Here is a 27,839-nt window from a genome sequence, read left to right as displayed (position 1 = left end):
TTTTAGATAAGAAAAGATGTGCATGGCAAATATACGATACATGACAGATCCATAATGTTAGCTGATGGGGAAAAAGGACAAGATTCCAGAACAAGGAAAGTCACAGTCTCATGGTGTTTGGCACAATGGAGCCGCGGTGATCCCACCTGATAAGATACGGATGCGTTCTTATCCAAACGTTCACACAAGACTGACATGCTGAGCTGATAGCAGAGGGGAGGGACCCAAGATGGATCTGAAAGAAATACTTAGATGTGACATCACAGCTGCCTTCAAATATTTGAACGATGGTTGTGTAGAAAACATCTTAGACTCTTCGATGTGTCATTTTGGAAACAGCCTCAGGATCCAGGATCTCAGGGGTTCACATTTCAGGGAATGAGATTTCCACACACTGAAAGGCATCCCATATGTTCTTGTTGATTTATTGACTGATTTCCAACTTCAGAAAAGAACACCTCCAGTTTTCTCAGGCTTGAAGACGGCAGGTTAAAGCCACTCACAGACCAGAGAGCGGCCTTTGTTAGCAAGGATCTGCCTGAAGTGAGGCAGGTGAAGGCAGAGGACCAGGCGGGAGTAGGAAATAAGCAAATGGACACCCACGCACCCATGCACCCATGCACCCATGCACCCATACACCCAAACACGCAGCCCTGCAGAGTTCACATGGCTTCGTGGGAGGGGATATTCTTTTTTTTTTTTAAAGATTTTATTTATTTATTTATTTGACAGAGAGAGAGAGATCACAAGCAGGTGGAGAGACAGGCAGAGAGGAAGAAGCAGGCTCCCTGCTGAGCAGAGAGCCCGATGCGGGGCTCGATCCCAGGACCCTGAGATCATGACCTGAGCTGAAGGCAGAGGCCTCAACCCACTGAGCCACCCAGGTGCCCCCGTGGGAGGGGATATTCTTAAAGGCCAGTATTTACCAAGTAAAACATACTACCAACCATTAGTGCTTTACTTAGAGTGAGTATGGCAGATTAACTATCCTCTCTCCCAGCACATGCTCCTAAATCTGTGGCTCCCAATCTCATCTATTTCTCAGAATCTAATTAATCCAATTTCTCTACAAAGTTTTCTCTGTGCACTTACGAAGGCCATCTGACACACTGCAGAGAACACAGGCTAAGGAGTCCAGAAGTCCTCAATTTGAATTCTGGCTCTGCCGCTGAGGGACCTCATTCATGCAAGACACTCTCCACCTCTGGTCCTCATGGCCCTATTAGTAACACGATAGTGAGTTTTTACAGACACGGGAGGAGTTAAGTGAAATAATATGAGTGAAGTGTTGGCGTACTTTACAAAAAAAAAAAAGTTAACACCTCTCTTCCTAAAATTTTTATCCTTTGTCTCATCTAAAATTCCATAACATAGGGATGACTGGGTGGCTCAGTCGGTCAAACATCTGCCTTTGGCTTAGGACAAGATCCCAGGATCCCAGGATTGAGTCCCTCATCGGGCTCCTTGCTCAGCGGGGAGCCTGCTTCTCCCTCTGCCTGCTCTGCCTGCCATTCCCCCTGCTAGTGCTCTCTCTCTCTGATAAGTAAGTAAATAAAAATCGTTAAATAAATAAATAATAAAATAAAATTCCATAACAAAGAAAGGGTAATAAATAATAAATAATGTATTAGTACTATTCCTCTGTGCTAGAGGGCATGGGGTAGGTGACAAGCTTTGGGGCAGGGAGGGTATAAGGAGAGGACTATAATGTACTCACAAGTCCAGACCCAGCCCTGCAGCCACAGGGCAGACGAGGTGGGAATTTTCAGTGGGGAAGAGGCTCTTGAAGAAGCAAAAAAAAAAAAAAAAAAAGTACTGACAGAGACTGGCGGGTCACTGAAGATACACGTTATTGACACAGCCTTCCAAACAGAAGCATTTTGCCCTATTACCCAGGATTTCAACCACACAGTGGGGAGTGCATATAAAGAATTAGTAGGGAATTAAGACAAAGACTGTACTAGGTAATTATCTGACACCAGGTAAGTTTCATACATGTCATAACTTCAGAGTTTCATCCATGTGATTGTGGATACTTTGGAGACAAAATTCAGTTCTGAGCCGTTCCTGTTACCTTGTAGTTGTGCATGACCCTGGGCAAGAATCATGACTCCTCTAGTAAGAATGACAACAGTAACAATAGCTGATCGTTAACGTGCACTCAGTGCGGGTCAGGCACTGTAGTAACTCTACTGCCACAACAACGCTTTGAGATGGCAGATCGTCATATTCACAGTCAAGGACCCGGAGCCACAGACGTGAGTCACCTCCCATGGTCATGTAAGATCCTGCATTTATTCATATACTGAATAATATAAGAAACCCTCATGTAAAATCTTTCTCGCAATGAAATGACACATTCTATTTGAAAAACACCATGTGAACTGAACATCCCTGCATGACTGTCGCGCCGAGAATCAGGATATCAACAAGGGGCTGGCCTAAGAGATTTTTATCCCCATGCGGTTTCTCTTCCGCATGGGTGCTACCCTCTGAATCTGCCCTCTTGCCTGCAGAAATCTGGCTTTTGGCAGTCGACCCTGAACGTGTTCGTTCTTCCAAGAAAGCAGACTCTATCCAATCTCGGTTGCCAGAGTTCTCTTTCAGCAACGCTTCCCATCCAGAGACTACAGATCATAAATCAGTGTTAGACTGGAGTTGCCTTCTTTGCCCACAGTGCCGAGTGCCAGGCTCCATCGCGGGCTGGCACGTGCCTAAGTGTCAGGGGACGGAACAAGCAATCAGCCTCACTTACCAGGGGCGGAAGGAAATAACACCCAAGGCTAATTGCACGTGTAATAACTGTGATTGGAAGGTATATGGATGATCCAGGGGCTTTGAGACTATTTTAGTTTAGAGAAAATCAGACCAATACCCTCATCCTTGCACACATGACCAGGGAATTAAAACTCGGTCTGGGTATTTTTCTGATTGTTGTGTTGAGGAGCAGTATGTCCTTGCAGGGAGTTGTCAGGGGAGAGAAGAAAAGAAGAAGGAGAATCAAGGCTCTTCCAGATGCCACCTCTTGGGGCCTCCAGGCTAGCTTCCATGAGAAAGCAGGAAGCAGGAAGTGACTTCAAAAATTACTCTTAAAAAAAGCACAGGCTAGTTTCCTTTTATATATTTTGTCTTCCATTCCATAAATATTAACTCTTTCCTGCACTGTACTGTGTCAAATGTGAAAAATCCATAGGGATCATTTATATGAGGATGGATCATTATATGGGGATGGATTCATCAGGAGACTTTGCAAATCTAGGGGTCTATCTCTAATTAACACCATTAATGATGAGTATGATTAATGTGGAGTCTTCTGGCTACATGTGCCACGAGACGAGTCAGCACTAGCACTAAAAAGCAGAGTGTCTGCAAGAGAGGCTCGCTGTAAGCATCTGTCTCACAATCATCAAGATGAGATGCCCATCAGGGAAATACAAATCAAAACCACAGTGAGATATCACCTCACACCAGTCAGAATGGTTAACATTAACCAATCAGGAAACGACAGGTGTTGGCGAGGATGCAGAGAAATGGGAACACTCTTACACTGTTGGTGGGAATGCAAGCTGGTGCAGCCACTCTGGAAAACAGCATGGAGGTTCCTCAAAAAGTTGACAATAGAGCTACCCTATGACCCAGCAATCACACTACTGGGTATTTACCCTAAAGATACAAAAGTAGTGATCTAAAGGGGCACCTGCACTTCGATGTTTATAGCAACAATGTCCACAACAGCCAAACTATGGAAAGAGCCTAGATGTCCATCAACAGGTGAATGGATAAAGAAGATGTGTTATGTATATACAATGGAATATTATGCAGCCATAAAAAATGAACTCTTGCCATTTGCAAGGATGTGGATAGAACTAGAGGGTATTATGCTGAGTGACATAAGTCAATCAGAGAAAGATAATTATTATATGATCTCTCTGATCTGAGGAATTTGAGAAACAAGACAGAGGATCATAGTAGAAGGGGGAGGGGAATGAAACAAGATGAAACCAGAGAGGGAGACAAACCATAAGAGACTCTTAATCTCAGGACACAGACTGAGGGTTGCTGGAGGGGAGGGGGAATAGAAGGAGTGGGGAGGCTGGGTGATGGACATTGGGGACAGTATGTGCTGTGGTGAGTGCTGTGAATTATATAAGACTGATGAATCACAGACCTGTATCCCTGAAACAAATAATATATTATATGTTAATTAAAAAAAAAAAAGATGAGATGCCAAACTGCCAGGCCCACATCTGTCTCTTGGTGTTCTTATCACACTCCACTGTTTTCTACATTGGGTCTCAGCATGGAGATCCTCCTATGTTTTAAGCACAGAAGAGCATCAGGATAAAGTACTGTGAAGGTCTATCATAACCCCTTGGTCAGTGGGCTTCTAGGCCCAGTTTCCTGTGCTCCTAGTGAGGAAAATCAGAACTCTAGATGCTCCTTCCTCTAGAGGGGGAGAAAGCAGCTGATCTGGGGGGGTCTGCCCTCAGGGAAAAATGACTCTAACCATGAATACTACAAATGAATAAAGCAAAGGAGATATTGTAAGGAAACAGCAGCAACTTATTTAAGTCCTGTGAAACTAGACTTAAGAAGTGCAGTGGAGAAAGGAATCATAAGTAGACAACAAATAACGAGTTCCCAAATAGAAGGAAAGATGGTGGAAAGCCAGGCAGCTCAGTGCTCAGATCCCAGTTCAGACGTGTGGCAGCCTGGGTGACTCACTTGCTCTCCTGGAGGCCATTTCCTCATCTTCACAATCAATGCTACCCTCACCCAGCCTCATCATCATTGAACTCATCCCTACCTCAGCACCTTTGGACAGGAAATACACTTATACAAAAGAAAGGCACCTCTTTGGGGGAAGACAGCTCACAAAAGGCATAGCCCTATTGGGGCAAGGCTTGACCAGTAGACTGCCTCTTTGTAGGAATAAAATTATCCCGTGTCCAGCTTAATCCAGCTTGGAAAAGGCCACCAGCCCAGTGCTCAGAGCCTACGGTGAATGACAGCTCCCACTCACCTCCTCAGGGAAGCCCACAGACTTCCTCAGGGAAGCCGTCCATCGGCATAGCCTGACCCACCCTGACTCACAGAAAGGAACCAGGTCATGGGTTGGGAGAGCCCTCCCTAAGAACATTTGAGCTCATCTGTAACAAGGAAAAAAAAAATGAATCCTTAATTAGAGAAGGAATCTAATGCTCCGTGGGGTCTGACCGCTAGTAGGCGCTCTACAAAGAGCATCCATTATCACCACAAATTTTTCCTTCATAGTTTCGAACTCAAAAGTTTCTTGCAATCAGTAACCTGCTTTAACACAGCACAGGAATCCAGAGAGGCCTTGAAATTTCACGAACACTGCCGCACAACCACCAGTGAGTCCAATAAACCACTTCTGTGGCATCTGTAGTGACATAATTGAAGCCGGGTTTACATTTATTTAAATAGTATAGTTTTGAGGGAATGAAAATATTTTAGTAAGCGGCACAACACATGTTTGAGGAAAATTTACAGAGGTACCTACCCCCTGCCCCACAGATTTCCTCACTTACCTATAAGCACCGTTTTGGAAATGAAGAGAGAGAGGGGAGCTGGGGGAGTAAAGTTTCAGGTCTGCACAATGGCACCTTTAACAAACCTGCCAGCTAGTCAGGAACAAAATAGGCTGGTTTGAAAAACTCTTTACCACTGCCAGTTAATATTCACAGGGCTCTAGGGGAACAAGAACTTTCAATGACTCAATATTTATAAATGCTACTGTTGTCCCCCAGACATGCATCTTAGATTCCTGAGGGATCTTGGGAGTTTTTGCTATAATGAGGGTGAAGGTATTTGAGTTTTAAATGGGGAGAGGAGTAAGTAGGAAAACAAACTTAAACACACATAAAGGAGCAATCGGTGGTCTTGAATTTGAATGTGACTTCAATGACTGGGAAATCCGACCTGTGTGGGTGATTACATTTTAATTTACCAATGTCTTAAACAGAGAGAAAGTATTTTAAATTGCACAGCCCTTCTGGAGAAGATACTTTCTTTGTCTTTTTGTTTGAAATTTTGCTGCTTTGTGTCCACAGATGCCAAAAAAGGCTACCCTTCAAATGCAGGATATCAAACTAGCTGAGTTTGTGTTTACAACTCCAATGGTGTAATCGAAACTCCAAATGCTCAAGGAACAATAACATTAGTGAAATGAAGTCAACTCTAAATTAAAAGTCAGTGTTTCCATTACCCACTCTCACAGTATTTTCTGGAGTTATATAACTTGATCATTAAAAAAAATGCTTGAGGCTGAAAACCTGTTCTGTGCCAATCTTGAACTAACCTAGTTTTGCAAAGCTCTGAAGTTTGTTTGCCCTTCCTTTTTATCCCTTTTCAAGAATGTATTACTTTTAAACACTACACATGAAACTGGACCAAAAAAATCGGTAACACCCGATGAGCCAATGCTGTTACATGCATCACTACTTCTTTTTTCAGAAGAAATTCACGATTTCTGTAAACTCACTTTCAAGGTGCCTGTGACACCTTGAAAAAGAGTTCAAATTCCTTTTTCAAACTCGGTCTTTAGCACATCTCTTCTCTGTTGGTGACCTCATCCACAAAACTGTAACTGCAAATTGGAATAGTAACTTTGGTAGGAATAAATCTCTCTCTAGAGCTTAACTTGGTAGAAATAAAGTTTACTATTATGATTTCCGTTATATTGGCCCTCTGTGGAACAGAAAAGAGCTTTTATACAAGGATATCAAAAAAAGGAAAAGAGGACAGTATGTGAGATCATTCTTCACTGACAGTAGACCGTAATTGTGCATGAATAAAGATATCTCGGGGGGGAGACATGGAAATATCTGGGCATCTGGGAACCCAAATACTTAGGATATGAAATTAGGAAAGGCAGAGCTAACTCCCCAAGATTGAGTTGTAAGGAATGCTTATGTCAAGAGGCCAGCTCTGGCTACGCTCAGGATGGCCTCCACATCTTCGCCACTGAAAAGTGCAAACTTCTACATGGCATTAGCATAGGATCCATCCAATCTGGATACTTGCCTGGGAAGAAGGAGACAAATGAAACAAACTTCTGTGTGTGTGTGTGTATGTGTGTGTGTGTGTGCGCGTAAGTCTGTATATCTTCCTGTTTGCATCTTATAGGGGAGGCCATACATAGAGTAAATATATCTATAAATGTGGAAAGGGGAATGTTTTAACATTTCAATTACATTTTTATTTTGACTTTTATAGAACTGTGGAAAATCATCCTTTTTAAAGTTTTATTTATTTTTATTTTTTTTTAATTAATTTTTTATTTTTTATAAACATATATTTTTATCCCCAGGGGTACAGGTCTGTGAATCACCAGGTTTACACACTTCACAGCACTCACCAAAGCACGTACCCTCCCCATAAAGTTTTATTTATTAAAGTCATCTCTACACCCTACTCAGGGCTTGAACTCCCAAGCCCAAGATCACATGCTCTTCCAACTCATCCACCAGTCACCCTAAAATTCATCATTTTGCATAAAAATTAGAAACAGTTAGACTCTGGGTGAGAAGAAATGACGAACCGCACTTAATCTAGACACCCTCCAGTACAGTTGTTTCTACAATATCACTCAGCATCTAAATTATTTTGTAGACACAGGCAAGATATATATTTATAAACTCAAATTTTAAAAAAACTGAATGAGTTGTTCTCTATCTTGTGATTAAATACTTTCAGTGATAGATAAATCATTATCCATGAAATAGCCTTTTATTCAGACAACATTTTTGGTTAAAAAATCTTTCCTCATGATCCTAGGAATGTCTTCTTAAGAAGTATCAAAAGGATTTGAGACTGAGAAGCACAAGGAAATATTGCTATAATATTTCTATTAAGTCTAAAAAGATCTGAACCCAGTCAAATGTAATAATTTTTTAATCATTAAAACATAACTAAACTACTTATTATATAAGCATTTTCTTTTATCAAGTTTTGAATAATGAAGTGACTTTCACCAAACAGTAAAGCCACGTTATTGATGGAATATTATGCGGCCATGAAAAGGAAGGGAGTACTGAAGCACGCTACAACATGGATGAAACTTGAGAACATCATGCTCAGTGAAGGAAGCCAGATACAGAAGGTTACATATTGTATGATTCTGTTTAGGTGAAATGTCCAGAGCAGGTAAATCTAACAGAGGCAGAAAGTAGGTTAGTATTTGCCTAGGGTTGGGTGGAGAGGGAATGGAGAATTACTCTTCTGTGGGCAGGGGACCAATGGAAGTGTTCTGGAATCAGAGAGCAGCAATGGTTCCACACTCTAAAAGCCACTCATTTGTAATCCTTACATCAGTGAATTTTATTGTATATGAATTATATGCTAACTTAAAAATAAGAACCATATCTTAAATCATGGATTTCACAGCAAAACCATTTTGATACATATTATTATCCAATGGATTCTGAACTCAGTAAAATGGCCAAAATGAATACTAACTTTAGGTCTGTAAAAGGTAGCTTTCTAAAAGTTATATGCTGAAGGATACTGAATAATTTATAAATATGGATTTTACTAAAGGATCTCTCACTAGAGAGATTTATGTTAATAGTTTTTGATCCATGAAGAATTTTAATCATTTTTATTTTGCAGGGAAGTGTGGGTTTACTTCCTATTATTTGTGCTTGCCTTTATGAAAGATCAGGAAATTTAAACCTCACTTTGCGTTTATTCAAAGAAAAGCTGACAATTTAAAACTTACTATAATCCATTTCAAATATGTCAGGGTTTCTTTAGATTTAACTTAAAACATGAGTGTTGTATTCTACCCACTTGTCATTCTTTTTTCAAATAACAATCACACATCCTAGAAAAACTGAAGGCAAATTTATCCAGTAACAGGTTAATTTTGGAAACATGACACTGCCTAGATAAAGAATATAGATGTTGACATTTTCAGATCATAACTTCAAAATATGATGCATATGAGACATATTATTTCTGTATAAGTAGCAGTAAAAAACTCTCAATTAAAAAGAAACTACAGGGGCGCCTGGGTGGCTTAGTGGGTTAAGCCATTGCCTTCGGCTCAGGTCGTGATCCCAGGATCCTAGGATCGAGTCCCGGATTGGGTTCTCTGCTTTGGCAGGGAGCCTGCTTCCCCTTCTCTCTCTCTGCCTGCCTCTCTGCCTACTTGTGCTCTCTGTCTGTCAAATGAATAAATAAAATCTTTAAAAAAAAAAATTTTTTTTAAAAAGGAAACTACATTGGGGCCCCTGGGTGGCTCAGTGGGTTAAGGCTCTGCCTTCAGTCCAGGTCATGATCTTAGAGTCCTGGGATCGAGCCCCACACCAGGCTCTCTGCTCAGCAAGGAGCCTGCTTCCTCCCCTCTCTGCCTGCCTCTCTGCCTACTTGTGATCTTGCTTTCTCTCTGTCAAATAAACAAATAAAATCTTAAATAAATAAAAAAGAAACTACATGTCATTGTATTTTTTTCCTATAAAGGCACATGAAATCTTCCATTATGCTATAGAATAGGATTGAGGTCACAGTCATATAATGTTATCCAATTTTTGTACTCATATTAGTCATGTTAGAAATTGTACATAGCTTGCCTCACTAGCTGTACTGTATGCTCCAGGGACTAATATAAGTCTTGTTGTTGTTTTTTTAGACTAAGCCCAGTAATAATGTCTTGCCTACAAATAGGGACCTCATATCTAATTTTTGTTGAAAATTCATTCATTAAGTTGCTTGTATTACCCAATTTTCCATGACAGTTGCAGTACAGGATCGCTGAATGACCAGAAATGATCATGAATTCTACCATGTAATTGCTGCATAGATTGTTATGAGCATTATGACACATAGCTTTATTCATCCATAATATGAAGGGAAAAAAATCACCGTAACACTCACAGTTGTAACCAGGTCCAATACGGTGTTGAGCTTCCAGGCTAGCCAACGTGATATGGAAGATGATATGCAGCAACAGGAAGGAAAGACTGGTGAAGCACAGAGACTTTAATAGCCGGCCCGTATGTCCTAGACAGGAAGAAGCATGGAGAATTAAAGGAGTTTCAAAGGCAACGGACTTAATCTGACATCTGGAGCGTTCCATCTGGATCCCATTTCTGCCTCATCTATTATAAGACACACTTGGAAGTGTATCAGGTATAATAATACTCAATTATTAGTCCAAAGCTAAAGCTATCTTATTCTCTTTATAAAATTATACAACTAATATTGATTAAAAATTCAGGCACCTGGGTGGCTCAGGTAAGTATCTGCCTTTGGCTCAGGTCATGATCCCAGGGTCCTGGAATTGAGTCCCGCATGAGGTTCCCTGCTCAGTGTGGAGAGTCTGAGTCTCCCACTACCCCTCCCCCCAGCTCGTGCACGCACTCTCTCTCTCTAAAATAAACACATAAATAAATAAATATTGATTAAAAAATCAGTGTAAAAGAAAAATGCTTTCCTACTTATTAGATGACAAATTACCACAAAATGGACTCACAAATAGTCCCTGGCCCAAAAAATTTTGTAAGAGTTCTGCCAAAGTTGAAGGAACAAACAACCCCTATCTTATAAAAGTAGTTGCAAAGAGTAGGGAAAGAAGGGACATTTCCTAAAATATTTTACAAAGTTAGAGTAACTTGACGTTTAAAGTAAAATCAGGCTAGAAAATAAAAAGAGGAGTTATAAGCCTGTTTTACTTATGAACAGAGACATACATTATCAGAAAAGATATTTGATAACCAACTGAACAAGCATAGTAAGAATATAACACATCATAATAAGCTAGATTGAAAAGAGCAGAATCAGACCTATAAATACAGAGAACAAACTAGTGGGTGTCAGGAGGGAACGGGTGGAGGGATGGGCAAAAATAGGTGAAAGGGGGTGAGAGACATAGGCTTCTAGTTATGGAACAAATAAGTCATGGGAATAAAAGGTATAGCATTGGGAATTTATTAATGATATTGTCCTAGCATGGTATAGTGACAGATGAATGGTAGCTACACTTGTGGTGAGCATATGTAACATACAGAAAAGGTGAATCACCATGTTGTATACCTGAAACTAGTGAAACATTTTGTGTCAATGACTACCTGCTCCCCACTCCCAAAGTAACTAGGGTTTATTTATTGCAGAGAAACAAATGTGATTTAACGTTAGTAAATGTAAATGTGTATGTTACACACCAGTGGGCTGATATCATAATCTTCTAAATGGATGTAGAAGAAGCATTTCATAAAATACAAATGCTATTTATGATGAAAGAAGGTAACACTCAATAAACTAGGAATCGAAGGAAATATCCATAAAATGATGAAGGATTCAATACCGTAACTAAAGCAAGCATCCTGTCTGTGGTGGAACTTAGATATACATTACTGTCAGAGAACGACCAAGGACACTTGCTATCCTTGCCATCACTTAACGTATCAGTGGGCGCACTGGCCAAAGTCATCAGATAAGAAAAAGAATCAAGAATTGTAAGAACTACAATTGTTTGCAGATAACATCCCCTTAAACTATTTGCAGATGATAGCATCACAAACACAGAATGTAAGAGTGAAGCCCCAGACCAACCACCAGAAAAAACACAATTCAGAAAATGATTTAGACACAAAAATCAATATAGCTCCTCTACATTGATTAGCAATAATCAAACAGAAAACAAAACATAACTTAAGTTAGCAAACAAAACTGTACTGTAAAAGGTTTTGCCAATGTATCAGTTTGGCTGGGCAATGGTCTCCAGTTATTTAATCAAAACACTAATCTACATAGTGCCATGAATTTAGAGGTGTGATCGAAGTCCATAATCAACTGACTTTAAGTACTGATAGTATCCTTGACAATTTGGGCTGGTCTGATTCCATCAGTTAGAAGTCTTGAAAATAGGTCTGAATAGAGAAAGGGAGAGAAAGAGGGTGGGGGGAAGGGAGAGAGAAAGGAAACTCTGTCACCAGAGCATAGTAGTTTGACTGCGCCCATGAATTTCAACTTGCCCATGACCGTACTTCTAACCTTCCTGAAAGCCTACCTTATGGATTTTGGACTTGCTGAGGCAGCTCATATAATCAATAGTGCAAACCAATCCCTTGTGATAAATTATATACATATAAATATATCCTATAGGTTGAAACTGGACTGAAAAAATATATATAAGAATAACCCTTAACAAAAAATACACAAGACCTTTATGGACAAAACTGTAAAATCCAACAGAAAAACAAACTATAAGACCTGAATAAATGAAGAGATATACCACATTCATGAATGAGATAACTCAATATGAAAAAAAATCAGTTTTTCCCAAATTTAGTCTACAAGTTCAATGCAACATCAAATACAATGCCAGGAGAAACCTTCAGGCCACCAACAAACATATTTCAAAATATATAAGAAAAGAATTTTTAAGGAATTCAACAAACTTATTTAAAAATATATTGGGGGGAAAAAAAACTAGGAATTGCCAGACCAACTTTGAAATTTTGAGAAGTAAGATAAAAAATGGGTGAGGAGTGTTTGTCCTAATAGACAATCAAGGTATGCTATAATCCGTAAGTTAAAATAAAACAAACAGAACTTAGATTTCTTACAGAAAGGGAAAAAAGTCAAATGGAACACTACATAGAGTTCAGGAAAAAAACCTAATTTGCTTACATGAATTTGATAAAAGCCAAAGTTGATCCCACAAGGTAGTCAGAACAGGCTAGCATATGAAAAAATGGCTTCAATAAATTAATAATAATAATAATGATGATGATGATGATGATGATGCTATATCCCTGCCACAAAGGTGATCTTCAGGTGAATAAAGACCTAAATGTGAAAGCAAAAATTCTAAAAAGTCAATAGATGAAAACATGAAAGAATAACTTCGTGCCTTTTCCATGGGGATTGCCTCTAAACTAAGACCCAAAGCATAAGTTAGAAGGCCAAAAATAAATAAATAAATAAATACATAAATAAATAAATAAATAAATAGATGAATTTGACCACATTAAAATTGAAAATCCAACAAATGCCACCATAAATAAAATTCACTGACAGAGAAATAACTGGAAATCTAAGATTAGAGATGAGTTTCCATGAAATTAATACTTTAAATAGATAAAGAATGCTTGCATATCAACAAGAAGACTGGTCAACCTATAGAATAGAAGCAGTACATCTAATAAGCATCTCACAAGAGAAAACTTGAGAGGGCAATATGTTTATACAGAGGAACAAAAAGCATAGAGACATTTAATAGAGACATTATAGTTAAGACACAAACAGGTTAACATTTTATAGCCATCATATTAAATTATAAAGATTCATAATTTTGTAAGGTTTTTTTGTAAGGGGAGCGAATGTTTTGCTAGTCATGTGAAACTGGTAGTCCTTCTGGAGGTCAGTAGTTAAGTATGCCTAAGGCTCTGACTTGGCAATCACTCTCTGAGTTATAAACTCCAGAGAAATTTTTGCAGCAGGTCTACATGGGGGCTTGAGTCAGGATATTCTTTATATCCTTGTCTGTAGTAGCAGAGAATTGGAGACATTCCAATTTTCCACCACGAAAGAGATGAATATATAAAAAATGAGTTGAATAAGCCTCTTAATACATTAGATGCATGAAAGCAGAACATATGTGGATCTAAAAAAAAAATTGGGTTAAGAAATGATAAGGAAAAAAATGGGACACAGAACACAAGATCATTCAGATAAATTAAGAACACAGACCTGGAAAAACAACATATATGTTTAACACCAGTGTGTTTATGGATATTTAATATATGTACAAAACCCATTTGTATAGTTTCACATGGGGAGGCAGGAAATAGGAAAGAGAATGGGGGACAAACAAGCAAGAGTAGATCAACAAAATGAGAGACACTCTGAACAATCCTAAAATAAAACTATTCTTGTGAATTGATGAATAAACTGTTGCAACACTTCTCTGAAGAGGACTAGGTGGGTGTTGGATGGGGTGACCTACATTCTGGTCCTTGGTATGTCTCTGGCCATGCAACTCTGTTTAGAGAGGCTGCCAGGCCTTTGACACTCTAATACTTTATACATAATAAAAGTTATTTATATGGCAAAAATATGCATGATAGATATGTGGTATATTTACATATTTATGTACATACAAAGTTTATATTTACATAATGATAAATACATAAGCTAAATACATACATGTCATATTGGCATATATAATTTTATATTTCCGTATACATGTGCAAATGCACATAGTGATCTTTAAGATCTAACCAAAAGTTACATTATCTCATCTTAGCCTAAAATTCTTCTCTAGAGGTTAAGAAAACTGTTTGCCACAGTGTAATGACTTGATGACTACTCTGATGTCAAAAAAGAAAATTGAGGCACTAAATGAAAATATCAAGATACCATAAATTGAATATCTTTCAAGTCTACATTCAACAAGCCCATACTGGAAGAGGGATTTCTTAGTAGCCCAGGAGAAGATTCCATTAAATCCTGTGCAATATGTCTTTCAGGCAAAGCAAAGTCATGGGAAACCACTCATCTCCTAGCCACTCTTTTTTTTTTTTTCCCAGCATAACAGTATTCCTTGTTTTTGCACCACACCCAGTGCTCCATGCAATCCGTGCCCTCTCTAATACCCACCACCTGGTTCCCCCAACCTCCCACCCTCCGCCGCTTCAAACCCCTCAGATTATTTTTCAGAGTCCATGGTCTCTCATGGTTCACCTCCCCTTCCAATTTCCCTCAACTCCCTTCTCCTCTCTAACTCCCCTTGTCCTCCATGCTATTTGTTATGCTCCACAAATAAGTGAAACCATATGATAATTGACTCTCTCTGCTTGACTTATTTCACTCAGCATAATCTATTCCAGTCCCATCCATGTTGCTACAAAAGTTGGGTATTCATCCTTTCTGATGGAGACATAATACTCCATAGTGTATATGGACCACATCTTCCTTATCCATTCGTCCATTGAAGGGCATCTTGGTTCTTTCCACAGTTTGGCGACCGTGGCCATTGCTGCTATAAACATTGGGGTACAGATGGCCCTTCTTTTCACTACATCTGTATCTTTGGGGTAAATACCCAGTAGTGCAATTGCAGCTCTATTTTTAATTTCTTGAGGAAACTCCACACTGTTCTCCAAAGTGGCTGCACCAACTCTTTTAAGCCACTGAGTTACCAGCCCCTGATCTGCTGCCATGGCAGCTGGAACATTGGCTCCCCCCAGGCTCTGAGCTCAGGATATTTGCTTCTGTGTTTCTAATGTTGACTTGAGAGCCTCTGTGAGTGCTGCTCACATGGACCTAAGGAAGAAGAGCCCATAAAATGTCCTCAGGGAAGACATGGAACTGCAAAAAAAAAAAGGGAAGCTTAAAGGCTTAAAATGTCATAAACATAAAATATATATACCTAAAATACATATAAAATATATCTACCTAAAATGTGCATTTCATTTGAAAATGCCTTTTCTTTCAATTTTTCTAACTTTTGACATACAGAGTTTTGGCATGTAGTCAGTTATTGGCATGTAGTCAGTTATTTAAAAACATAGCTGAAGGAAGCTGAATTTATTAGCTTTTTAGGGCAATGGAAAGTTTAAAATAAATATAAGCAGAAGGCAAGGGAATTAGTCTTCTGATTTCTTCTCAATCCTACTGTGGTTTTTATTGCTTTCATAGGGACAACTAAGGATTAAATAAAGTATAATTATGTGATATGAATAATTGGGTTTTACTTGTCAAGTATTCCTTTACAGTAACATTTCCTGATTTTATATATATTTACATATATATAATTCAAATATGTATTTTATACACACACACACACACACAAATAACGTATAAAATTTCAGAGGCATTTAGTATATTCTCAATGTTGTGCAACCATTTTCTCTAACTACTTGACAAAACATTTTCATCACTCCAGTATCACCCACTAAACAGTTACTTTTTCGATTCCTGCTTCTCCTCCCTGCTGAAAACCACAAGTCAGCTTTCTGTCTCTGGGTATTTCCCATAAATATTATCAAACATTATGTGGCCTTTTGTGTCTGGCTTCTTTTCTCTTAGTATGATGTTTTCAAGTTCAGCCATGTTGTAATGTGTGTTGGTACTCCATTATTTTATGGCTGAAAATTATTCCATTGTACGTATGAACATTTATTCATTTATTCATCTGTGGAAAGATATTTGGGTTGTATCTACCTTTTAACTACTGTAAATATTATGTATAGGTATTTGTTAGAGTACTTTTTCCACTTATTTTATGTACATAGGTAAGAATTGTACATACAAGGATCATATGGTAATTACATATTTAGCTTTCTGGAAAGCAGCCAAACTATTTTCTATAGCAGGTGCACCATTTTACATTCCTACAAACCATGTACAAGAGTTCCACTTTCTCCATATCTCTGCCAGAACTTGGTATTTTCTGATTTTTTAAAATTACTTTTTATATTAATAGTCATTCTAGTGGCTGTCAAGTGGTATCACGTTGTGGTTTTGATTTCATTTTCCTAATGACTAATAATGTTGAGCACCTGTTCATGTGCTTGTTTGGCCATTTGCGTATCTTCTTTGGAGAACACTCAATTCTATTTTATTGGTCTACCTTTCTATCCTTATAGAAATACCATATTTTCATTATCATAGCTTTGCAGTAAGTATTAAAATCAAGAGACAGAAGTGTGAGGGCTGAAACTTTGTTCTTTCTCGATACTGTTTTGGCTATTTGGGACCCTTGCAATTCCATATGAGTTTAAGGATTACCTTTTTTATTTAAAAAAAAAAAAAGGCCATTGGAATTTTGACAGGGATTGCACTTCATCTATGGTTTGTTTCGGGTAATAATGAGATCTTAAGGATATTAAATTTTTTAACCTATGAGCATAGGATTTTCTATTTGTTTAAATCCTCTTTAATTTTTGTCAGCATGTTTAACATTTTCAGTGCAGAAGTCTTTCACCTCATTGGTTAAACTTATTCCTAGATATTTTATTAGTTGCTTTGCTAAAGTAAATGGAATCGCTTTCTTAATTTCTTCTACAGATTGTTCATTTTCCATGTACAGAAATGTAACCAATTTTTGTGTGTTGATCTTGCACCCTGCAACTTTGCTGAATTTCTTTATTAGCTCTGGTAGTATTTTTATGGATTCTTTGAAATTTTCTATATATGGGAACATGACATCTTTGAATAAGGATAGTCTTACTTTTGCTTTTCCAATTTGGTAGTCTTTTACCTTTTTTTTCACCTCACTTCTCTGACCAGAACTTGCGGCACAGTGTTGACTAGCAACTGTAAAAGCAGATGTATTAATTTGCTAGGGCTGCCAGAACAGAGTACCACAATTAGGTGGCCCAAGCAACAGAAATTTATTTTCTCACAGTTCTGAAGACAAAACATCCAAGTTCAAGATATCAGCAATTTCTGGTTTCTTCTGAGGCCTCTCTGTTTCATTTGCTGCCTTCAGGTGTCTGCCTTTGTGCTGTGTCCTTACATGGTCTGTTCTCTATGCACATGCATCCCTGGAATCTGTGTGTCCAACCGTCTCCTTTTTATAACACCAGATAGACTGGATTAGGACTCATTCTAATGGCTTCATTTTAATGTAATCACTTCTTTAATACAAATCTGGGTCAATTGAGATGATTATGTTTTTATTTCCCCTTTTGTCCTATTCATATGGTGCATTACATTGATTTTTTTATGTTGACCCACCCTTGCAGGATAAAATAAATTCCACTTGGTCACAGTGTATAATCCTTTTAAAGTGCTGTTGGATTCAGTTCATGAGCATTTCACTGAAGATTTTTACATCTATATTCGTAAGGGGTATTGGATGCAATTTTTCTGTTTTTTTTTTTTTTTTTTTTTTTTTTTTGTTGTGTTGTCTGGTTTTGGTACTGGTGTCACAGAATAAGTTAGGAAGTGTTCCCTCTTATTCTATGTTACATTTTGGAAAAGTTTGAGAAGTACTGGTGTTAATTTTTCTTTAAATTTTTGGTAGAATTTACCAGTGAAGCTATCTGGTACAAGACTTTTCTGTGTTGAGAGGTTTCTGATTACTGATTCAATTCTTTACTTTTATAGGTCTGTTTGTATTTTCTATTTCCTTTTGTGTCAATTTTGGTAATTTGTTTCTAGAAATTTCACCATTTCAATTAGGTTATCTAATATGTTGGCATATCCTTGTTCATAATACTCACATATAATTATTTTAATTCTATACAGTTGGTAGTATTGTCTCCACTTTCATTTCTGATTTTATCATTTGCATCTGTTCTCACTTTAGATTTGTTAATTTAGCTAAAGGTCTCTCATTTCTGTTGATCTCTTCAAAGAACCAACTTTTAGTTTTATTGATTCTCGCAACAAATTCTCTCTCAATTTATTGCACCCAATAAGTTTTAGTATATTGCATTTCTATTTTCATTTGTCTCCAAGTATTCTCCAATTTTCATTGTAATTACCTCTTTGTCCCACTGGAGTCTAGGAATGCATTGTTTAATTTCCAGGTATCTGCAAATTTTTCACTTTTCCTTCTGTTATTAATTTCTGGCTTTATTCCATTGTAATTTGAAAACTATATGATTCAATCTTTTAAAACTTCTTGAGTATTCTTTCACGGCTCCACATATGGTCTCTTCTGGAACATATTTCATGTAAACTTGAGAAGAATATGCATTCTCTTACTGTTCATGCAGTGAGCTCTCTCTCTCTCTATATATATATAAATATATATACATACACACACATAGTCTTGTTGGGTTATGGTATTTTCAAGTCCTCTTTTTCCTGATTGATATTTTATCTAGATACTCTTTCCAGTATTGAAAGTGGACTTTTGAAATATCCAATTATTACAGTAGAATTGTCTCTTTATCCTTTTCAAGACTGCCAAAGTTTGATTCCCATATCTGGGGACTCTGTTGTTTGGTAAGTACATGTTTATCCTTGTTGTATATTCTTGATGAATTGACCTGTCATTGATATATAATGCCTTATTTGTAACAGTTTTTAAAAAGTATTTTATTTATTTATTTGAAAGACAGAGATCACAAGTAGGCAGAGAGGCAGGCAGAAAGAGAAGGAAGCAGGCTCCCCACTGAGCAGAGAACCTGATGTGGTGCTCGATCCCAGGACCCCAAGATCATGACCTGAGCCAAAGGCAGAGGCTTAACCCACTGAGCCATGCAGGTGCCCCCATAATGGTTTTTGACTTAGAGTGTATTTTGTATAATATTAATGTAATGACCTCTGTACTTTTTGGTTATAATTTGCATATTATTTCTTTTTCCATCCTTCCACTTTCAACCAACTTTGTCTTTGAATTTTAAGTTAGTTTCCTGAAGACCACATACAACTGAATCATGTTTTATCATCCATTTCACCATCTTTGCCTTTCATTGGAGAGTTTAATCCAATTACATAAAAATCATTTCTAAGGACACATTTCTGTCATTTTGCTATTTTTTTCTGTATATCTATACCCTTTTTGTTCCTCACTTCCTCTATTACTTAATTCTTCCATATTTAATTAATTTTTGTAGGGTATCATTTTGACTCCCTGCACATTTTCTTTTGTGTATATATTTTTAGATATTTTCCTACTTGTTAACAGAGGGATTACAGTTGATATCCTAAATTTATAATTATCTAGTTTGAACTGATAACAACTTAGCTTTAATATCATACAAAATCTCTGCTTCTATATGACTTCACCCCTTTTTATGTTGTCACAATTTACATTTTTATACATTGTATACCTATTTATAGATTTGTGATTACTGCTTTATGCATTTGTCTTTTAAATAATAAAGGAAATTAAAAGAGAAGTAATGAACCAAAGATGCAGCAATACTGTATTTTATATTTACCTATACAATACCTTTACTGGAGTACTTCATGTCTTTGAATGTCTTTGAGTTATTGTCTGTTTTTTTCCCCTTTCATCTCAGCCTAAGGATTCCCTTCAGCATTTCTTGTAGGACAGACCTATGAGTGACAAATTACTTTTTGTTTATCTGGGATTTTCTTGTTCTCATTTGTTTCTAAAAAATTTAATTTGCATGATATAAGATTCTTTGTTAACAGGTTTTGTTTTGTTTTGTTTTTCTTTCAGTAGTTTAAAAGTATAAGCTTTCTAATTTCCATGGTTTCTCAGGAGAATCTGCCCTTAATCCTACTGAAGTTTCCTTGATGGTGGTGAAACACTGCTTTCTTACCATTTTCAGAATTTTCTCTTTGCCTTTAGTCTTGACAATTTGATTATTATGTGATTCAGTCTTATCCTCTTGGAAGTTATTGAGATTTTCAAATGTGCACTTTCATGTGTTTTTTCAAACTTGTCAAGTTTTTGGTCACTATTTCTTCAAATAATTTTTCTGGCCCTTTCATTCTCTCCTCTGTTTCTGGGACTTCCATTAAGCATGTGTTGATATGCTTGACAGTGTCCCAGAATTCTCTTAGACTGTGTTCATTTTTCTTCATTTTTTTTTCCCTCTCTCTGATCTCAGGCTGTATAATTTCAACTGGCCTGTGTTCAACTTCATTGATTCTTTATTCTGTCTGCTCAGAACTGTAATTTGAACACTCTGATGAGCTTTTCATTTCAGCTATTATACTCTTCAGGTCCAGAATTTCTATTTGGTTACCTTTTACAATTTCTATCTCTTTATTGCTTTTCTCTATTTGATTAGAAGTTATTTTCACTTCCTTTAGCTCTTTTCTCATGGTTTCCTTTAGCTCCTTGAACATACTCAACACAGGCAACATAAAGTCTTTGTCTAGTAAGTTCAATGTCTGCTTTCTCAGGGAAAATTCCTATTGATTTTCACTATGAATAGATCATGTTTTCTTGTTTCTTTATATATTCCATAGTTTTATGCTGAAAACTAGACATTTTTAATACTACCATCTGATAATTCTGGAAATCAGATTCTTCTGCCTCAGATTTTGTTTTTGTTGATTACTGTAGGCTATAGCTGCATGATACTTTTCTTTTTCCTTTAGATTTTTATTTACTTGTTTATTTATTTGAGACAGATAGCACAAGCAGGGTGGGGAGAAGGAGCAGAGGGAGAGGAAGAATCAGATTCCCCAGTGAGCTTGAAACAGGGCTCAATCCCAGGACCCCAAGATCATGAACTGAACCAAAGGCAGATGCTTAACTGAGGGAGCCACTCAGGTACCCCTGTATGTTACTTTTCTAAACTTTCTTTTTAATGAAAGCTTTATTTTTTTCCACGTGTAGTCCATTCCTTTGTGTTGTCTTTCACTAGTGTTTACATAGAAATGTTTCTGAATAGCAAGGATTATGTGTGTGTGTGTGTGTGTGTGTGTGTGTGTATTAGAGAGAGAACACACAGCCTATTTACAACTCTTCCTTAGGATATACTTTCTGCTTGCACTGAAACTAGAGATCTTACAGAAGTGAAAACTTGAAATCTTCTCAAGCTTTTTTAGAGTAAGCATCCTGCCTTAAGCATGCATATGACTTTCTATATTCCCCAGCAGACAAGGGCACTATGGGATGCCATAATTTCCCAAAGAAACTCTCTTTCTGGAACCTTCTGAAACAAACAGCTATGAGTTGTTAATTTGCTTTATAAGGTTTCGAGAAATGCTTGCTCTTCTTTGCCTTGAGTGAGGTCTGAATTAGATGAAACAAGTCAAGTGTCTTGCATCAACCTTTCACACAGCCCCAGACATATAAGAACACCAAACATAATTCTTTGAGAATAGGTCTCCTCTCTTCCTGCTGGAACCAGCGACCAGGGTCCAAAGACTGTCCCAGTTGCAAAGCTGCACTGTTGTTACTGCCCTCAAGGCTTCTAAAGTCTCCACATCCTCCCCACCCAGTTTTACCTCTCTGATTAGAGGAACTAGGGAGTGGGATCCCAAGAGCTAAAGATTAAAGGGGAGATACCAGCAAAAAGAAAACCAGAAGGGGGGGTCGTCTAATTCTGTTATATATCAGTAAATGTCTGCTCTCACCCCCAACTACACATGCATGGAATGAACCCAAAAGACCTCTGAGAACTGAACTATGATATAATGAACTATTCAAGTACCAGTCTGATCCCTGAGTGATGCACATGCAGGGCAGACTGAAACAGAAAAGCAAAGAATTTGAGAACTGAACTGACATTGAACCACCACCCACAGAAAGTGAGACAACACTTGTGACTTGAAACCCACATGACTTACTGCAGAAACAAAGAAAAACAAATCAACAGTTCCCCCCCAAATTTTAGCACAAACCATAACATAATCTTCAAGGTGACCAGAATATAATCCCAAATTACTTGACATAGAAAAATCAGGAAAATCTGACCAATTCTTAAGAGAAAAGACAATAAAGCCAACTTTGAAATTACCCAAATGTTGAAATTATAACAAAATGATTTTTTTAAAAGATTTTATTTATTTGAGAGAGAGAGACAGAGTGAGAGAGCATGGGAGGGAAGGTCAGAGGGAGAAGAGACTCCCCATGGAGCTGGGACCCCGATGTGGGACTGGACCCCAAGACTCCGAGATCATGACCTGAGCCAAAGGCAGTTGCTTAACCAACTGAGCCACCAAGGCGCCCCAACAAAATGATTTTAAAACATCCATTACAACCCCACTCCATGGAGGTAAAGGTAAACAATCTTGAATGAATGCAAAGATCAAAGTTGTTAGCAGAGAAATAGAAAGTACAGGAAAACAAATGAATAAAATTTTAGAACTGAAAATATACAGTTTCTGAAATTTAAAATTCCCTCAATGGGCTCAATAGTAGAAGAGAGACAACAAAGGAATGAGTCAGTAAACTTAAAAAAATTAATAGAAATTATCCAACACAAGTAACACAGAGCAAAAGATTAAAAAACTTGATAGACTCTCAGGGACCTGAGCATCTAAAGACCTATAATTTATGTCATTTGTGTCCTTAGAGTTAACAAAGAAAAGAGAAGAGATTGGTATGGAAAAAAAGATGGGTAATAACTAAAAATTCCCTAAATTTTGTGCACACATAATGTACATGCTCAATAAGCTTAGCAAACCCTAAAGAGGATAAACTCAAGAAAACCACTCCCTGATACATGACAACCTAGGTAAAGAAAAACTGAAAGCAGCAAGAGAAAAATGTTACATTACATTCAGACTATTTGAATTACCACGTATTTTCATCACAAACCATGAAGACCAGAACACCGTAGAACAACACCTTTTGAAGTTTGAAAGAAAAGAGCTATGAACCCAGAATTCTATATCTTGTGAAGATATCCTTCAGGAAAAGAGTCAAAACACAGACATTCTCAAGTGAAAAAACAAACAAACAAAAAGCTAAAATTATCTGTCATCAGAAATTCTGCTCTAAAGAAATGCTAACACACGGGTTCTTCAGGCAGAAGGGCAACGGTACTTAAAGAAAGGTTGACACTTCAGTCATGAAGAACAGCAACAGAAATGAATAAAAATGTATTTGTTTTCTTTCTCTCTCTCTCGCTCTCTCTCTCTCTCTCACACACACACACACACACACTTAATTATAATCATGCTCCAATTAAGTCATGGCATTTTTAGAAATGATCCCTGGTTTTTCTGGTTTTGGAAATATTTTGTGTGTGCAGAAATAATTGAGGGTATTATGTTGCCCATGTGTTTTGAGTAGTCACTCTTATTTAAACAAGAAAAACGAAAAATCCAAAGATATGTCACCTAATAAATAATCACTCATAATTAGAAACATAAGAAAATGAGGTATATATTAAAAAGGATTAAAAATACATATGCTAACTTCAAGATGATTTGCAAAAGTACCCAAATAGCAGATTTGCAAAATGAACAATTTATGGCCAGAATGACAGGGTACCAAACTGTGTTATTTATATACTATATTTCTCTAATTATTAGAAGGTGAAGGCAGAAAAAAATTGAGCTGTATCAGAAGAAATAGAAAACAAGGAGAAAACAGTTTTTCTCAATAAATTTTAATTTGAGGCTTTTTAAATAGATTCTGTGTAATTGCCATAAATTTCCTCAAATAAAGCTAAAAAAAAAAAGACTTTATCACTTTATGGATTTTATCCAGGTACTGGGAATTAAACACAGGTATAAAGGTAACTTAGGTATAAATCTAAAAATAAGAATAATAAATTATTATACTTTTGAAAGTAATTCAGAGGTTATTACCTTAGACAATATTTCTAATTCTCTAGCTTTCAAGGGATTTGAAATGTGACATGCAAATGTGGAAGATTCATGGCTCTCATAATTGTGCTAGTATGTGTAAGCTAATTTTGAAATTTTCCACATAAGAAATAAGGCATTCCATAAACCTAGCCATTCTTAAAGGAGAGCTCTGAGCCTTGTGGTCATTTGCTTTTCAGTGAAAATGAAACAGCAAGAAGTTTCATTGGTATGAGTTTATAGATAAGTTAATGAATTGAATGCAAATTCAACTTCTGCATATTTCAAAGTCTTCAGCTTATGTCCCCAAGATATTTTTATTATTTATTTGCAACTTAATTAGAAGGACCCTAGTAGAAATACCATGTAGCTAATGTACATGGTATCTAGGAAAAAAATACCTTGGGAAGCAAATATTTATATTTAAAGGATTTCCCACAACTTTATGCTCCAGAAGGAAAAAATGAAAAGCAAGTTGATATGTAAAACTGAGGTTTTTCTTTTCAATTCAAAATGAGGTTAAATATAGATACCTATTAGCCAGAAAGAGTGTGCTGGGACTTCAAAATCAACTAAGCAGTCAAGCTTTTAGGTTGAGTACATAAACTTGATAATACTAACCATTTTGATCTACAGGAATGGCCATTTCATTAGCATCAAACTCTTACAAATGGAGAGAAGAAATACATGTCTACTACATAATTCTATTTGAAATCTTATTGGTAATCATTCCAGCACTTCTCAAACCCTTTTTTGCTAAAAAGAGCAAGAGAGTCTTTCTGGGAATACTACAAGGCCAACAAAAGAATGAATGACAAGATCATTTCCTTCAGAGTTCTCCCCACCTTCACAAATTGGACTAAAAATTTCCACTGCATGTCTCCAAGTGGGACTTGGAATTCCCCACCACACCCACCTCTTAATCCTCCCTTGCGAAAGCTCGACTTTCTATTTCCAACTTTTTTTATTAACATATTGTTGGAGCCAAAAAAAAAAAAAAATTTTTTTTCCCTTTCTGCCTTCCCATTTGGATCCATCATTTATTACCTTGGCATTATATGCTATTATTTAATAACTTTTAAAGTACTATAATTTCTGCCTAAAGATACCCCACAATGAACTGATATAATCAGAGAGAAAAATGGTGCCAGAAAGAAAAACAGTGTTCAAGGCACATAGAACAATGATAAGTGAGGAACTAGGAAAAGGATGTGAAGCTGCCAGCATCAAAAATGTCCACTCCATCCTTCCTTCTAAATTTATCATTCACGACCAAGGCTTAGGTCTTCTATATCTTTCCTTACTACTCTGAGAGAAAGGGATCCCTTTCTGAGTCCTATATTGTATAATGCCTTTATCTGACACTTGGAAATATATACCTTACCATGTAAGTTGCTTCCCTATGCTAGGTCACCAGGAAAAGACTCAGATTGAGATTGATGTACAGGAAGTTGCTGGAGAGGGCTCTGGAAAAACTACCAATAGGGGAGTGAGGGAGGCAGAACTGAGCCAGGAGGCAGAAGGCAGGAGGCAGAAGCTGGACCAGGGCTGAAGTGGCAGTGGAGCCCTCAGAAGGTCCTTAGAGAGCTTTGGAGTTGGAATGGCCCTTCACAACTGTCCAGAATTGAGACAAGGTGGCTGAGCCTATGTATTTCACTCACTCCCATCACTGGCTAGAAATTGGATGTGGGCTGTTCCCAGAGATGGGTGTTACGTGGGCAAGGCGGCTTCCTAGAGTTAAAGACAGTGATTGCTCTGAGTAGTCATGAATCAGCTCTCTAGAAACCTGGGGGTATCAGTGCCACCATCATTGAAGGGATGGGGCAACACCCACAGGGAAACTAAGTCATCTTATTCTAGACATTCATTGTCCTCAGATACAGCATAAGCATCCTGAAGGGAAGGACCACTCCTAGCATAAGATCTCACGCCAACAGGTACCTCACAACTAAAAACTTGGACAAGAAGCAGAACTGAGAGCATGAAGCAACAGAGTTTTCTCACTCCAGAAAATACCAGGGCCTGGGACTTGCTGGGGAGAGTGCAATTCTCACTTTGAGGTATCTCCTTTGCTCTAAACACATGGAGATATAGTGGACACTGGACAACATAAGTTTGAACTGGACAAGTCCACTCATTCACAGATTTTTAAAGAGTTGACAGCAAAAGCCAGAAGGTATTTCTTTACAACTGCTTGCTCTCCAGTCTTCAAGGCACCCAACTAAAAGCAATCTGCACAGGGGTCATGCCTGCTGCACTCTGAAGTGTCCCAGGCAAAGGCAGGACCTGGCAGGGCTGCAGGAGGCTCCATGTATTGATGGGGGTGGTAGGGGTGAACACCAGGTGGGCAGGAGGCTGGGCTGAAAGAGGAACTTGCCCAGAGGGCAGGGATGGCACAAAGGCATAAGGGAGCCCCTCCCAGTTTTGGCCCCTCCACACCTCCAAAGGCCAGTGTACTCGCACATGGCCTTGGCTGCGGACAGCCCTCCATTGTTGGTGATCACCTCCAGGCACATAGGGTAGCTGTCCCTGCTTGCAGAATCCCCTGGAAGCTAAGTCAAGGCCCTTTGGCAGCCAAACATTGCCATGCCATCCTGGGGTGGGACCCATCACTGCCCCTGCACTTGTCCCAGCCTGGCCTGCCTATCCTTGGATTTTTTTTTTCAATTAATACACATAAAGCACTATAAATGTATTTTCTCTTCCTTAGAATTTTCTTATCAATATTTTCACTTCTCTACCTTACTTTAAGAATACAGTGTATAATACTATAACATACAAAATATGCGTTAATCAACTATGTTATCAGTGAGGCATCCTATCAATAGTAGGCTATTAGTAGTTATGTTTTGGAGAGTCAAAAGTCACAGGTGGATTTTCCATTGCATGGGGAGCAGGGGCAGGGAGTGCTCCTAACCCCTTCGTTGTTCAAGGGTCAACTATAATAAGTAAATTATGGAGCTGATGGCCAAGAAGATAAAACCAGACACCAGCTGAAGACAATCAGCTCTAAGGGGTAGAACTAGTAGAAAAATGCAAAGCTGTGTGCAGGCTGCTCTTGAAGCAGGCAAAAAAAAAAAATCAAAGTTGACTTTATGGTGAACATCTAATTACATACTTGGTATAAGCAAGGAAGCCATCATTAGGAAGCCTGATTAAAATAAGAGTTTGGGTTACAGCTCCTCAGATTTTAAAAGGATGCTGGGAAAAAATCTGCTCCTGACTACTTTGTGATTCATAGTTTATTAGGAGCTGTGTGCTTGGGGAAGAGGTAGAACATGGATTATGAACACACACCAGGGAAGCCCAAATCCCCTATGTCATCACAGGACAGATCTCTCAGTCTCCACAAGGATCCATGAGTCCAGGTGAGAGCAGCTGGAAAGCTTTGGAAAGAAAGATGAGCATGGAGGATGTGGAGAAGGCGAGTGCTAGAATCAGAGCAAGAGAGACAGGGAGAGGCTGAGACCAGGGAAGCCTTCTTATTTGGTATGGGTAAACAAACAGTAATTCAAAACACATGAAGAAACACGAATTCACTGAAGGTAAAATGAAAAATTATGCAATATATTAAAGTAAATCCTAAAACGGTAACAAGAAATTATTTTTTTCAAAGACAGAAGAAATGAAACAAAATAGATAACACTGAAAAACAGCAACCAAATTCT

General features: G+C 37.8%; 1 protein-coding gene across 4 annotated transcripts in view; it reads right to left on the bottom strand.

Moving 5' to 3' along the window:
• PIEZO2 (piezo type mechanosensitive ion channel component 2) overlaps positions 1–27,839 on the bottom strand; it is a 455,796-nt gene that overhangs the window by 280,105 nt on the left and 147,852 nt on the right. For all 4 annotated transcript variants that reach the window (XM_045065366.1, XM_004742696.3, XM_013051380.2 and 1 more), the window contains exon 3: positions 9,901–10,026. In XM_045065366.1, the coding sequence (XP_044921301.1) occupies positions 9,901–10,026 (126 nt within the window). The remainder of the gene's footprint in view (positions 1–9,900; positions 10,027–27,839) is intronic.

This window comes from Mustela putorius, unplaced genomic scaffold, assembly GCF_011764305.1.
Source record: "Mustela putorius furo isolate JIRA1106 unplaced genomic scaffold, ASM1176430v1.1 tig00003858_pilon_pilon_pilon, whole genome shotgun sequence".
Taxonomy (NCBI): domain Eukaryota; kingdom Metazoa; phylum Chordata; class Mammalia; order Carnivora; family Mustelidae; genus Mustela; species Mustela putorius.
This window is presented reverse-complemented; position numbering and strand designations above follow the sequence as displayed.